This window comes from Diceros bicornis, chromosome 22 (genome assembly GCF_020826845.1).
Source record: "Diceros bicornis minor isolate mBicDic1 chromosome 22, mDicBic1.mat.cur, whole genome shotgun sequence".
Taxonomy (NCBI): Eukaryota; Metazoa; Chordata; class Mammalia; order Perissodactyla; family Rhinocerotidae; genus Diceros; species Diceros bicornis.
The window spans coordinates 53,172,495-53,188,119 of record NC_080761.1 but is presented as its reverse complement, the minus strand read 5'-3'; the positions used below and the strand labels follow the sequence as shown (position 1 = coordinate 53,188,119).

The following is a 15,625-nucleotide window of genomic DNA, read 5'->3' as shown; positions in this document are numbered from 1 at the left end:
TCACATACTGGATTATGGGTTCAGAAACGTTTTAAACATTTTTATGGTTCTTAATATAAATGGTCAAATGGCTTTCCAGAAGAGAAGACTTTATTTTCTAAAGTATTTTTCTGTGGAAAGTCAGGTCTCAGTGCCTTGGGCCCAGAGGGAGGCAGACGTCCTGATGTGGCTCCTGTGGAGCTGGGGTTTAAGAACTCTTCTCCGTGCTCACCTTGCCCAGACTCCCTGCTGGGCTGTCCTCTTAGCTCAGTTCTCTCTGAAGGCAACATGGGACTTCTGACTTGTGTTCTGGTCCGGCGAAGGCCCAGGATGTGCTCCCTCTTGTAATTACTTTGTTAAACAGAACCACTCCCTCAGCTTGGTCCCTGACCCAGATGGGCCCATGTCCTTTGATCGCTAGGTGAATAGCTCAAGTCTCAAATCCAGGTTTTGTTGAAGGCCCTGTCCAGGCTCAGGGGAACCATATTATTATGGTTGAAAACCAGAGGCCCAACTGCTGTGAAGTCATTGGTGAGTGGATATTAGCCCTCCACAAAGTCAGCATTTATATAATTCCAGGCCCTTCCCAGTAATTCTCTGGGGATCAGCTCCCAGCCCGCCTGTCTACCACCCCAAGGTCCACGCTTAGGCCTGCAGGTCTGTCCTGCCGCAGGACTGCCCGGCCAGAACTTCCTCTGCCTTCCCACCACCCCTCGGCCTAGGCCTGTCACCTTGGTGTCTGAGTGGGCACAGAGAAGCACACCCAGGGTGTTTCAGCAGACAGTTCCGCCGACTGCAGACCTGCCTCTGGATCTATGGGATCGAGAGCCTGGGGTAATTGCAGGCATGGGGGGCTGGGTGGGGAGGCTTTGTGATGGCCCAGGGCATGTGTGCAGGAGCCACATTGTCTCTTCCATCACATAGAAATTCTGATTCTTTGAGAGTCTTGACTTCAGGTTGATGTTTCTAACCCTGTTGCTTCTGTGTCTTTTGATGGAGGAGGGGCCAGAGATGGTCATTCTCTAAGCCATCATGGTCGGGGGACGTGGCTGCTGGTGTACACACATGGTCCTGACATCCAGGGAAGGCAGGTGGTTTGACAGATCTTCTAGAGATTGTTAGAACTTAGGCAAGGGGGGCCATGGCTTTCTGTAGATGGTCATCTGTCCCCTGTTGCCATCAGGGGAAGGCTGCTCTTGCCTTAACCACACTCAGGATTTGCCTGGGAATGAGACTAGACTCTAGTACCTGTCCTAAAAGCCCCACGAAAGTTGCTTATAGTACAGTGCATGTCCAGGGAGCAGATGAGGCATGAAATGGGGAGGTGGAGCCCCTGCCTGAGCCCAGCGGGGAGGCCTTCTCTACTTACTGACTGTTATTGCCTAGTCTCTAATGTCTCGCATGTGCTCCATGCAACAACTTCCAGACTGGTCTCCTTGCCTTCACTTGGGGGGAGGGCACAAATCCCTCCTTGACGTGCAAAACATAATCCTGTTTAAAACCTTCCAGGCCTCCCTATGGCCTAAATCAAAGATAAAGCCTGAGTATTTTAGCAGAAGTCCCAGCCTCGCTCTTCCCCCGTGACTTGGTCCATGCCCACCTTCATGTCTGGCTCTGGTTTCCCCATTCTGTGTTTCTTGCAGTTCCCTGAATGTACTGATTACAGTTGCCTGCTTAAGTCGGAACTCCTCAAAAGCAGGGCCTGTGTCTTTTCCTTTTCCTTAACCCTACTGCCAAGCATGAAGTAGACACTCAATGGCACGAATGAATAAATGAGAGAGAGGGAGAAACAGGACCCTCTGGTCCTCTCTTGTCTCTGGGGCTGGCTTTTTTCTTTCTTTCTTTCTTTTTTTTGGTAACCACTTTATTGAGATATAATCACATACCATAGAATTCACCTATTTAACTTATATAATTCAGTAGCTTTTAGTGTATTCAGAGTTGTGCATCTGTCATCACAATCAGTTTTAGAACATTTTCGTTACACCAGAAAGAAACCCTGAACTTCTTAGCTACCAATCCCTCCGTTCCCCCCAGCCCTAGGCAACCACTAATCTACTTTCTGTCTCTATAGATTTGCCTGTGCTGGACATTTCATATGAATGGAATGATACAATATGTGGTCCTTCATGACTGGCTTCTTTCGCTTAGCATAATGTTTTCAGGGTTCATCCACGTTACAGCATGTATTAGTACTTCATTCCTTTTTATTGCTGAATAACATTCCATTGTATGGACATACCACATTTTATTCATCCATTCATCAGTTAATGGACATTTGGGTTCTTTCCACTTTTTGGCTAGTATGGATAATGCTTCTGTAAGCATTTTATAAGTTTTTGTGTGGATATGTTTTCATTTCTCTTGGGTGGACACCTAGGAGTGGGATTGCTCGGTCATGTGATAACTCTTGTCTCTCCCTCCTGGGACGGCCAGACTGTTTTCCAAGATGGGGGCACCATTTTGCATTCCCATAGCATTTTCAGTGGACGTACTACCTGTTGTCTTATCTTTAATATAAATGAGGGCTCTAGAAAAAGTTTTTAAGAGCCCTGGAGAGCTACTTGATGCTTCTTAAGACATTTGTCGCTGCCACCCAGATCTGCCAGAAGGGCACTGGGTTTGCTGTGGGAAATGTCCGGGGGCAGCTTCTTTCTTCTTTTATCTCCTCTGATGAACTCGGTCTTCAGGCCTGTGCCAGGCCTCCCACCTCAAATCTCCTTGCTTGACCCCAGGCCAGCCTGCCTGGCCAGGCCCAGGCTCCTGTCCTCTCTGGACTAGCCATTGTTAGCTCTGCTTGACTGACTGATGCAGCCACTCTCAGGATTGTATGCACAATCCTAAAAGGTTTATGGGGGCCGGCCCCGTGGCGTAGCAGTTAGGTGTGCCTGCTCTGCTGCTGGCGGCCCAGGTTTGGATCCCGGGCGCACACCGACACATGGCTTATCAGGTCATGCTGTGGTGGCACCCCATATAAGGTAGAGGAAGGTGGGCATGGATGTTAGCTCAGGGCTGGTCTTCCTCAGCAAAAAGAGGAGGATTGGCATGGATGTTAGCTCAGGGCTGTCCTTCCTCAGACACACGCAAACACACTAAATAAATAAATAAATAAATTTAAAAGGTTTACAGGCTTGTCTGTGAGCCTTGGTCAGTGGGACAGCTGCCCTGTCCAGCTGCAGGAGTGTCATGTCAGTTTTGATCTTTCTTCTTTCTTCCTGTCCTTTTCTTTAAGAGGAGCCAAATGCCCTAGAAGGAGGGGAGAAACATAACCCTCATCTACCAACATAAGATGAAGCCGGCACTTGAAAAGCTCGGCCTTTCAGAGGGACACCTGCTCCCATTGCACAGCTCCTCTTCACTGAGGGTGACTTCCCAGATATTTCACATGTGTCTAAAGGTCTCTCTTTCCTCTGCTGCTATAGAGAGTCTAATCATGTGAGCCACAGGCTAACTCCCTTGAACCTTAATCCTTTTTAGAAATTCCCGCACCAGCATAGAAGCAGGATTTGGGAGGAATCTTGAAGCTGATTGGGAAGGCCACACACAAACACAAGAGAAGGGGGAATCTCCAGGTTGGATCTCTGACCTTCAAGATGGGTGGGAAAACCTACTCCTGGAATAATGATGATAGTAGCTCACATTCGTTGCCAGGCGATGTGCTGAGGCCCTTTCAGGCATTGTCTCATTTAATGCAACTCACCTGTTGTCATCCTGTGACAAAATGAGGAAACTGAGGCCAGAGGTGTGATTTCCCAAAGTCAGATAGCTAATAAGTGAAGAAGCTGGCATTCCTGGGATAAAAATGCACGTGCCTCTCACAATTGTGTATGTGGCCTGGCCAGATGGTAGGTGCTTGATAAATGTTTACGTGAGTGAATAAAATAGCAGATGCAGTGGAAGAATGTGCCCAAGGAGGAGGGGTAGGAATGAGGGCTGGATGTCTTCCCAGCCTCTGGAGAGGACTGAGCACCTCCTGTTAGTGGCTGGAGCTGATGGACTTGCCAGGGCCTGTCTTTCTCATTGAGAAAGTTACCCAGGGTGTGACACTATTTCACCGGAAGAAGCCTAGAATTGACTGTTCTATCATCCCAGGGGAGGAAGACATACTTTCCTTATCTATCATTCTGCTAGTCGGGGTCCTGGGGGTCCTGGTGGGTAATAACACCTGTGAAAGTGTACCCTGCCCTTTCCTCTCCCAGGATCACACAGGTGAGGCCAGGTTGGGAGGAAGTATGGGAGGAGTGATGTATAGTTCAGGTTACTTTGGGAAACTGCCCAGCTACTTGTAAGTGTGGGCCAGACGCTGGAGCGCCATATTGAAGGAGCTGCTGCACCATATGTGGGAAAAGGGGAGAACACGTCTGCTCCTTGGATTTCTCCCCGAGGCTGCCATTGTTCTTGGGGCTTGTCTCCAGAGGTGCCCATTCATGGTTCCAAATTTCCAGTTCTTGGGAGAGGAAAAATGCTTAGTGTAGTCTCAGTCAAGCATCTGCTTAGATCTGTCATGGCCAGCAGGCCAGGTCCTGTGGTTCAGACATGGCCACCAAGAGCCCCTCCACCCCTGTTACTGGGGAGCATATCAAGAGAAGGGAGCACTGGGCAGCCGCCTTCAGGGGTCTGCTACATGGGTGTGAAAAGGCTTTGTTGGGACACTGCCCTTTCACTTGTTGGGAAAGTGTTTGATGAGGCTGAATTGTGTTTGAAAATGTTGAGAGAGAGCTAACTCCTTTAGGGTCTTCGTGGTCCTGGAGGAACAAGATGGAAAGCGCAAGAGCAGGCTTTTTTCCCCATCACAGGAAGGTAAAAAGGTATGGGAGGAATGAAGCAAATCTGGGTTGGGGTGAAGGTTGTTACAAGATCTTTGTGATGATTAAATGACACGCGAGACGTGTAAAACACTTATCTTGTGCCTGGTATATCCTATCCCCACGATGACTATGTTGTAATAATAACAGTTACAACAACTTCATAGTTTTCATATGTGGTTTTTAAACTTTGAACTACTTTTTGCCATGTGACTTACACAGAATTAGCTGAAGGCAGAATTCTAAATGACTCTTAACTGGCAGGACAGCCGAAGAACACCGTGTGTGCCATTGGGCGTGGCGATCTCCTTTCACCATGCATGGGTAGAAAGCTTTATCATTGGCTGAAGAAAGGAGCTCTTGCATAAGATGTTTCCTTAATTCATTTGCTCTTCTCTTGGCTGCTTTTTCTGACTTTCTGGTTGTTGTCTTTTTTAAGTGGTTTCCCTGTGTCACCTGCCTGAGGCTGGGCAGCTGTGGTGCTGTCTGTGTGCTCTGAGCTCACACAGGCAGCCTTGTGGAGCCCAGTTCCCAAGTCTTCTCCCGGGGACCTTCTCCAGTTGGGTATCCCACTTTTGAGATTGTGTAGTGGTTGCGGGCCCTTATGGGATACTTTTTCCCCGAAGTAGGGGGCCCTGATCTTGTTGATCCCAAGAGATATTGGGAAAGAGCACTAAGTGAGGATTCCAGAGTCTTGGCCTCTAGTCCCAGCTGTGTCACCTATATGGCCTTAGTTTCTTCATGACATTGTTGGGAGGATTCTGGTCAGGATGAGAGCACGTGTGTGCAAGGGCTTGTGAACTGCTATGTGTAAGGATGGAAGTGTTGATGCTATTACTGTGCTTACTAACCTGGGGCCAGGGGAGTTGGTACCATGGGTCTACCCATGGTAGTGACCCTGAGGGGGCCGTTTGATTGGGGCTTCCCAAAAGAATTGCAGTCTGCCATTGTATGTTGAAATGCATCCATCAGTCTACTCATCCGTGCGTCCATCCGTCCATCCGTCCGTCCATCCATCCATCCATCCATCCATCCATCCATCCAGCGGTTATTTATTGAGCTCTTATTATATGCTAGGCAGTGTTCAAGGCACTGGGTGAATAAAACATAAAAAATTCCAGTCTTCGTTGAGCTTATGTTCTAGTGGGGAGACTGAAAATAAACAAAATGAGTAAATAAAATATGAAGCACCTTTGCACCAACAGACTTGTGCTCTGGGATCCAGTGGTTGGCATCCTGAAGCAGGTGTCATCCTCTCTCTCACACCTTGTTTCTACGCTGGTGTGTGTCAGTCTGCTTCCCACCCTACACTGGGAGCACCGTGAGGGCAGAGATTGACTTGGGTTGGCCACATTGCTCTGGTACCTAGTTTAGTGGCAGACGCCTGGAAGGCACACAATGTGGTGATCAAACCATGGTCAACCATACAAAGAGGGTGGAAGTGAAAAGTCCCATAGGCACCAGTTTCCTGGGTATCTTTCCTGGAATTAGTCTGTATGTAGTATGTAAATAAATGACACATATGTTTAAAGGCCTTTTCACTAACAGTAGTATCTTGAAAGTCATTTCCTTTTAGAGCTTCCTTATTTTTTTAAAGAGCTCTATTCCATTGTATAGTGACGCTTATGTCATTGTTCACATTCTTTTGCTGTGAAGAACACCGCGTGGAGAACAACGTTGTTCATGTGTCATTCGCACATTTGCAAGTCCTACAGGATAATTCGTAGAAGTGGGATTGCTGACTCAGGCATGCCATTCGGTATTGATTTGTAAAGTGAGGGCAGAAAAATGAGGCCCAAGAGTAGACTAATGACTACATGTAGTGGGCAAGTCATGGGTCCCTGTGAGTGTTCTGCTCAGAGGCCTTATGGCATCTGATATCACTTCTTTTGTTTCTGCACCAGGCTGGCGAGTCCACATTCAACCGTGCTAAGCTCCTCAACGTGGGCTTTCAAGAGGCCTTGAAGGACTACGACTACAACTGCTTCGTGTTTAGCGACGTGGACCTCATTCCAATGAACGACCATAACGCCTACAGGTGTTTTTCGCAGCCTCGGCACATTTCTGTAGCAATGGATAAGTTTGGATTTAGGTAAGAGATGTTCACCAGAATCTGCAGAAAACATGTTTGTCTCTTACATGACGACTAGGAAATGCGGTTCTTCGAGCCCAGGAGTGCCTCCTTAGGCTCTGGAGGAGAATGCCACCTCTGAGAACTGGGTGCTCTTTAAGCCCAGAGTCAGTTATTATTTGAGGAGGAAGTTGGAGTCCAGAAACGCCTCTACTTCTGCATGTCCAGGCGAGAAGAGTTTTTAGGTTTGGGATGGCTCTCCTCTTTAGGCTCCAAACAGATGCTGGATTTCCTCACCTTGTTTTCTCTCCCCTTCCTCACCCAGTTTGGGAAGCAGGTTGGAATCATTTTCCTCCAGTAGACTCTTGGGCTCGGAGACCTCAGCAGGTGTTCCTTGGCACTTTAAGAAGGAACAGGATTCTGTTACCAGCAGAGCACAGGCTTCTGCTTGAATGTTGGGGCCCAAACTTTTCCACCAAAATGGGACGAGTGAGGAGGCCAGCTGGTGCCTGTCCCCAGGGGCAGCGGAATAATCCAAAGCATATTGTCGTAGGTGGAAAATAGCCTTGTAGTCCATTTTTTTATCTTAAAAAAAAAACTTGCATTTTGTTCCATAATGTATCTGTTTGTATTAACATAAAATTGTTTTAAATTACTTATCAGTTGAGTGACCTGACCTTTCCCTCCGTCCTTAGAGGGAGTCACCCGAAGCTCCGGGAAACTACCCTGTGTCCTGGGCATCCCGGCTCAGGCTGTCCCACAGTGTGGTGGCCCGTGCCAGCCAGCAGTCCTTTGGTGTAAATACAACTGCTTTCTTTCAGACCCGTTTTAGTCTCATAATTTCTTTCTCTCCTCCCTTGCTGGGAGCCTGAAGACTGAGATGAATATAGGGATGCTGTGAAGTCCTTCCCCCAGATCAGTGGTACTCAGGCCCTGAACTTGCTGTCTTAAAGGGGAAATTTGACTGTAAATATCGCTCTGTGCCCTCCTGTCTTCCCTCCTCCCTGTTTGTGTATCTTCTTCTCTTTGAGGTACACTGGCCCATGCCCTGACCTCTCTTCATTCCTCCCTTGGAGCATGGTGGTGATCGCCTAATTCTCCACCGCAGCACCATGTCTGTTTTACCCAGAACCAGTTACACTTTGGGGACGGGGCATGTAGGTAAGAGAAAGAGCAGAGATGGCAAAACCAGATCTTGTCCACTTGGTATGTACTTGCCCTTGAATGGCTGAGAGTCAGTTTCTGTAAAAACGCTGATTATGAAGAAACCTTATTGGCCTGGCCACCTCTGGTTCAAACCCTCACATCACAAGCGCAGACTGTAGTGTGAGGTATACCAAAAGGCGCCTAAGTGGTGACGCCTAATCACGGATAGATTACCTTTGGTTCATTGAAGCAGGCCGCCAGGGATCTTTGCTTATGGATACCTGCTGTCAGAATTCCTGAATGAATTTGAAAATAATAATTGCATCTTTGTTTCATATGTTCTGTATGGTTTGGCTGACTTCCCCCTCGAAGTCTGAGTTAGAGTTTTCCTTAATTTGTGTGATGGGTTTTGATCACTTTGGATTCCGTTGAGAGCCCGAGCCCAAGTGTGGTTTAGAGCTATACACAACATCGTCACAAAACCACAGCCTTTAAAGGACCCAGAGGAAGGCCTTTGCCCGGCCTCCGAGCACATCCTGATTTTTAACATTTCTCCTCAGTGCTTCCTCTGCATCCCTTGGGAGTCCACAATTCATTGAAATATTGAAATAAAGAAAGGTTTGGAGGGATGAGAGCCCAGATGCCCTACTGCTTGAAAATGTGTCCAAATAGATTCACCATTGTACATTTTGCTAAGTCAGGATGTGTTAGAAATTTCCAAGAAAATTTTATTTTAGCAAATTTTCAGAAATGCTGTCTTGACTATTGGGGTCAGTGTTCAAGCCAGTATACCTTTGGAGGAATGAAAGCTAGACTAGTAGATGGGACAGGGGTGGGGAGGGAGGGAATGACAGGGTGGGCACAGAGAGACTTGAAAACAATGTGGGTTTCCAGGAGCTGCTGGATAAGGGTTTCATGTGCAGGAGCAGGACACAGCGGGAGCAGATTCCTGAGCAGTGCAGAGAACTGGCTTATGCCCTTGTCACTGATTTTCTAGATAACCACAGAAGGAACACAGTATTCTTAGAGAGATGAAGATTCTCCTTTTTGATGTCTGTATCTTCTCTAAGATAATCTGAGTCTGATATAAAAACCAAGCAAAGAAAGAAAACTCTCATAAATCTCCAATTAAAAAGTTATGTAGAATAAAAATAACTTTTAGAAGTGTTTATGTTTTGAACAAGCTTTATTTTGAAAAATCAAAACCTGCTAACCCCTGGTCCTCTGTGTGTGTTTTTTCCCCAGCCTCCCTTACGTTCAGTATTTTGGAGGTGTCTCTGCTCTAAGTAAACAACAGTTTCTCACCATCAATGGATTTCCTAATAACTACTGGGGCTGGGGAGGTGAAGACGATGACATTTTTAACAGGTAACGGTCACAACTTAGATCTCCTCCTTCCCTGTCTCCCTCCCCTTCCAGTTTTCCAATCAGTGCTTGGTTATTCTGCAAGGATTGCCCCTCAGGAGGGGTGCAGCCCCCACTCACCCAGATTCTTAGGTGTGCCCTGCTATAGGTCTGAACATGGCTTTAGGAAAATTAGCATCTGTGATGTTTGCATTAGCCTTGGAAAATGTAAGATGAGAACCAAGTGAAGGGGTGAGGTGACAGTGACATATACCACCTGTCATTTTGTCTTGAAGGAGTGAACGTGTGTCCGTTGCAAAAATTCGGCATCTCATTGTGGTCCTGTTTGAGTGTAAAACAGGTTTCTTGGGGCAGAATCCTAAGTCTTTACAGAGTCTTTGTGCTATTTTTTATTTTGGAGTATTTTTAACATACACAAAAGAGGACAGAGTAGTATGAAGCTCTGCGGCCCCACCTGGCCCCAACAACCATCATTCCATGACCAGCCACCCGTCCACACCCTGTGGCTCCTCGTGCGCTGGTAAACCTTCGTCATGTGGGTTTTCATTAAAGACGGTAAAAAACCATCTGTCGGGGTATTTGAAACCACATTCTGCCCAGTACTCCTGGCAGTGGAGGCTTCCACCCTGCCAGCCACAGGTGAGAGGCACCTTCTCCCTCTGGGAGCCAGTCTGAACTTGTCACTGAGTTAGTTATCAGAACACACCCCAATGCCTTCCCAGATTGGAGTGTGTTAATTTAATCAAATAAGAGAAAGTGTCTGTCAGAGCAGCGCCCCAGTCATGCAAGGTTAGCTTTGTGTGAGAACTTGGCATAGACCCGAGTCTTTAATGCAAGCCTTGAAGAGAACTTGAGTTTTATGGGTATGCGGGTTGGTTATCCAGTGTCTACTTATTGAGCATCTGCTGCATGCAGAGCACTGCACCAGGCAGGCCCAATGGGGAGGACATTGAAGCCCTGGACAGGGGCCCAGACAGAAAGAACCTTGCTTCCATGGCACCACAGCTGGGCCAACATTGGGCCCATATCATGGTGTCCAGGGCTGATGTGACATCACAAACCTGAATGTTCAGAAAGGTTGTGGGGAGGGAGCGCTGAGGATGGATACCCGAAGGCGGAGGGACTAGAAGGATGAGTGGTTTTTGGAGCGGCTCTCTTGAAAGATAAAGGACCTAACCCTCACTCTGCAGCTACGCATTGTGTGCCAGGCACCAGATCAGCACTGGGGGTGGGGGGTGGGGGATGAGGGGTGAGGCCGGAGACCTTTAAGTCGCCCAGGACCAGCCAGTGCTGCCTCTTAACTGTTGTATTCCTGTTGTCAAGGCTTTAGTTTTGGGCCTCATTCCTGCCCCCGAGACCTACACGGAATCTTTCACCCTGTTCTGGCTGCCTCTAGTCTTGTTCCCTGCTCTCCATTCTTACACTGCTTGTCAGAGAGACTTCCCGTTGGCCAGACACCTTTGGGAAACACTGCGTATTATATCCCTTTCAGACACCAGCACTGTTGGGTGGGATGCTAAAAGCTCTGAGAAGGCCTCCATGAGGTAGCCTTTGCCCTTCTTTCTAGCCTCATCTCCGGCCACTTCCTACCCCAGACCCTCTTCATCATCCCCGGAAGCTTGTGTTGCTCCCTGAGGGAGCTGTGCTTGCTCTCGCCTCCCTGCCTTTGCCTGTGCAGTCCTGCTCCCCGAATGCTCTGGCAGACACCCATTCATCTTCATGACTCGGCTGCCTGGTCTTGCTCAGGTAGAGGTAGTTGTTTCCCGCTCTGTGCCCCACAACCCCAGCTTCCCCTCCTCACCTCCATCCTGGCACTGATGGCTCAGTGTTCTAAGCTTCCACGCTGTAAGTTCTGTGAGGGCAGGCCCCCCCAGAGCCTGGCACAGAATAGTCACCAACACAGACTGCAGAGCCAGTGGTAGAAGGACATGGGGGGGACAGAGTTCAAACCAGTGCCATGCTGGGCTGGGGTCGGGGCCGAGTGAGACCAGTAAGCAGGATGGTGGATGGGCACAGTCTTGCAGCTGGGGCCGGGGGACTCAAGCCTATGGCAGCCCTGCAATGATGACTGTCGCTTTGCTCCTTGCAGATTAGCTTTTAAAGGCATGTCTATATCTCGCCCAAATGCTGTGGTCGGGAAGTGCCGGATGATCCGCCACTCAAGAGACAAGAAAAATGAACCCAATCCTCAGAGGTGCGTCCTGTGTTCATTTACATTCCTCCTTCCTCCTTTAGGATGGGGCGGGCTGCAGGAATGAGGCTCTGGAGAGGGCTCCAGGCCTGGGTGGGTTAGGGAGGGTTCAGTCCATGGGGCAGGGAGGAGTAGGAGGTGGGGGGGAGGGGGCAATAAAGTACAAACGTTTAAGGTTTATTTTCTTTTTCTTTTTTTTTTTTTAAACAGTTTTATTTATTTACTTATTTTTTTTTGTGAGGAAGATCAGCCCTGAGCTAACATCCATGCCAATCCTCCTCTTTTTTGCTGAGGAAGACCGGCTCTGAGCTAACATCTATTGCCAATCCTCCTCCTTTTTTTTTTCCCCCAAAGCCCCAGTAGATAGTTGTATGTCATAGTTGCACATCCTTCCAGTTGCTGTATGTGGGATGCGGCCTCAGCATGGCCGGAGAAGTGGCGCGTTGGTGCGCGCCCGGGATACGAACCCGGGTCGCTAGTAGCGGAGCGCGCGCAATTAACCGCTAAGCCACGGGCCGGCCCAGGGTTTATTTTCTTAAGATTTTTGTTTTGACACCAACCCCTTGCCCTTTTGTTCCTTGTAGGTTTGACCGAATTGCACACACAAAGGAGACAATGCTGTCTGATGGTTTGAACACGCTTGCCTACCAGGTGTTGGATGTACAGAGATACCCGTTGTATACCAAAATCACAGTGGACATCGGGACACCAAGCTAGCATTTTGATACACTAATAAGAGACCTGAAAATGGCCAGGGACCTCTGCCGTGTGTCTCTGCCAGTCTGCTGGGCTGGTCCCTCTCATTCTTCCCCATCAGAGTGATAGGGCTCCTCTCTCAGCTCATCACTCAGATGTCTTTCCAGATGACCAGGACGAGCGGGATATTTTGCCCCCAACTTGGCTTGGCACGTGACTTCTTAGCTCTGCGAGGTGTTTGTAAGTGTAGGAACCATCAGCCTTTGGGGGGTTCTCGGCATGTTCACAGTCTCCCCAAAGAATCAGAGCTGTACACAGCCCGAAATTGGGTGACTGTGGGACTCATTCCTGGTGGTAAACTGCTCATTTATTGTGAAATAAGTAAGAATTTTGCTTTAAATTGTGATATTCTCACTACTTTATGAAAAATTGGAGAGTGCTGCTGAAATTGGATTGGTGTGATGTTTTTTGGTTGTTGTATTTTAACAGAAAAACACACGATTGCAACCAATCTCATTTTACCCCCTCCCCTACCTTCTTTCAGTGGTATGCAACTGTTATAATCACGGAATCGCTGTGTGTGTATGTGTGTTTTCTTAGCAAAAGAATCTTAAAACTTGAGCCTTGGACCTTTTGCCCTGCTAACGTGTGAATTCCAGGGCAAATTTGGCCATCAGAGCATAAGCCTTGGGTGTTCTCACAGTCAGTGGCCTTTCTCCACATTGTCTGATTTCTGAATGTAAAGACTTTTTTTAAATAGCAGTTTGTAGTATTTTAAAGAAAGAACAAATCAGGTTCTAATTATGATCTAGCTTGATTTTGTGTTGATCCAGATTTACATAGCTGTTTAGTGTTAAGTCCTGGCAAGTTGTTTCCTGAGCATGCTATGTAAACTTGAATTTCCTATGTATTTTTATTGTGGTGTTTTAAATGTGGGGAGGGGACTGAGCTATTTTTAGGGGAAAAAATAATGTATGCTGTAATGGCCACTAACCGGCCTCTGATTTAGCTGGCAGGCTAGGTTTTGTGACAAGCAAAATCTCCTTTGGCCCTTTGATGAGGGCAAGGCCTCCCGTCAGGTCAGCGTTACCCTGCCGGACCTCTGGGGGACACAGGGGCCTCAGCCTGCCGGGCAGAGCTCCCTACCTCCCCATCCACCCCAGGCAGGCAGGATGGAGGGGACTGCCACCTCCCCAGACTGACCCTGGGACCTCTCGTCAGGGCCCTAGGCAGCGGGGTTGGAAGTGAGAGCCATCAGGTTGTTTACTGGCCCTCGGCCTGGGGAGGTGGAGGGATCCTCATTCTGGCCCCCTGGAGTCTGGGGCCCCTCACTTGGCTCTGCTGCCTGGCCCACCTTGCAGGACCGGTTCTCTTCCTTCTCCCCTTCCTCCTTCCCCCTTTTGGTTCCTTGGCCTCTTGCCTGTTCCCTAAAACTTGCCTGTGGCACTGAGGGTCACAGAGACTATTTGTTCTCCAGCACGAATGTGCCTTTTAATTAGAGATCTAGAAAGGAGTTCAGCTGAACACCCCTGCACTCCCCACAACCACTCTGTACCTGAAGCCTCCCATCCCCCTCAGGTTTTCAGCAGGTGCTCCACTCCAGGGAGGCTGCCCCACAGGTGCCATCCCCAAATCCCGCTCTGCGGGGAGAGGTTTAGCCTGCCAGGGGTGAGGTGCACAGGCTGGTTCTTACCCCTGGCCCCTTGCCGGCTGCAGCCTGCGTAAGGACAGAAGATTCAGCTGTCTGATCCAGCCGAAGATTTCAGCTGGTGGCCGCCCAGACCCCGCCACTGCCCTCCTGGGAACCAGGCGTCAGCCTGGATGGAGGCTGAGCTGCTGCCTGGCCCCAGTGTCACCTGTGCCTTTATCGCTCTGAGTGTCTCAGATCCTAAGTTGGTTCTTTTTCCAGAAGCCTTTGTATTGGTTAAAAATTAGTTTCTACTGCAGAAGCAGCTGGGCTATGCAAAGAGTATTCCTTCTGTCAGTTGCCCACTCCTTAATAGCGATGTGAATAAAACTAAGAAAAATCTCCCTGGGAGGGAGTTTTGGGAAATGCAAAGAATGAAGGCCTCTGTTTCTGTCCCCAGATCCCGACTTTTCCAAAGTGCCTTAAAAGAAAGGAGACAGATTCCCTAGGTGGTAACTTCTTTGTTACTTACTTTACTCTTGAAACAAGATTCTGACTTGTTTTTCTTTTTTCTTTTCCTGTTACATTTTTCTTCATGTTCCATTGGAATAGATAAGCGTGCAGTTCCTTCTCAGGACCAAGGGAAGTCCTGCTTCACAGATTTGCCATTTGCTGACCGTGTGGTGCTCTCATGGGGCCACCTGGGCCCACGCTGGGGCCTGGGCGCCTGCCTGGCTCATGAGATGCTACAGGTCCTGTTCCCGCCCCGGGCAGTGCCGGGAGCATTTCCTTTACCTGGAAGTTGTCACCAAGAAGTGGGCCTGTGCTGTGCCTTTCTCTGTTTCTCTCCGTCCCGTTGCTGGTACCCCTGTCAAGTGGCTTTTGGGAATGAGCAGAGGGCAGAGGTGGCACAGGGGGGTAAAGGAGATGCTGGTGCTGGCGCAGCCTGGCGGGTGCTCTCTGGCCTCCGGGCTGGGCACAGCCAGGATGGCTGCCTTCCTGTCCTTGAGACCTGTTGTGCTGTGTATTTTGATTTCCCGTGTATGCAAATGTATGTATTTACGATTGTAAGGGGGGGAGATGTCTGACCTTAGTGTTCAAAACAGAACTGTATTTTTGCCTTTAAAATCCAGTCATATAACTGGAAGGTGAATAAATGGCTCTATCTTTGTAACCGCACGTGGTTTCTCTTCTGATTTACGGGGTTTGGGCTCCCCCGGAGCTGGAGGGCAGTGATGGGGCTGCCTGCGGGGAGGATCTGAAGAGAGCAGAGGTCTGCCTTTGGGCCTGCCTCGCTCAGGGAGTGTCATGATGATGGTGCGGGGGTGGGAGGTTGTGGGGGGGATTGGGAGGTGGTATCTCACCTGGCTTTGCTCCACGCTTCTCCCTGGGATCAGCCATTTCCTCATCTGGCCCTGATTTTCTCATCTATAACATGGAAATAATAACACATTGAGCCTTTTTCTTTTTCTTTGGTGAGGAAGATTGGCCCTGAGCTAACACCTGTTGCCAATCTTCCTCTTTTTGCTGAGGGAGATTAGCCCTGAGATAGCATCTGTGCCCATCTTCCTCTGTTTTGTATGTGGGACGCCTGCCACAGCATGGCTTGATGAGTGGCGTGTAGGTCCACGCCCGGGATCTGGGCCCACAAACCCCGGGCTGCTGAAGCAGAGCACACGCACTTAACCACTACACCACCGGCCAGCCCTGCACATCGAGCCTTTTGAGGCTTAAAAGAGATGGTG

The 15,625-nt window shown here is 48.8% G+C and overlaps 1 protein-coding gene across 1 annotated transcript in view; it reads left to right on the top strand.

Annotated features, from left to right (window-relative positions):
* B4GALT1 (beta-1,4-galactosyltransferase 1) overlaps positions 1–15,054 on the top strand; it is a 49,899-nt gene extending 34,845 nt beyond the window's left edge. The window contains exons 3-6 of the mRNA XM_058565960.1: positions 6,689–6,876; positions 9,247–9,369; positions 11,456–11,560; positions 12,142–15,054. Of these exons, the coding sequence (XP_058421943.1) occupies positions 6,689–6,876; positions 9,247–9,369; positions 11,456–11,560; positions 12,142–12,274 (549 nt within the window). The 3' untranslated portion in view covers positions 12,275–15,054. The remainder of the gene's footprint in view (positions 1–6,688; positions 6,877–9,246; positions 9,370–11,455; positions 11,561–12,141) is intronic.
* The last annotated feature ends 571 nt before the right edge of the window (positions 15,055–15,625 follow it).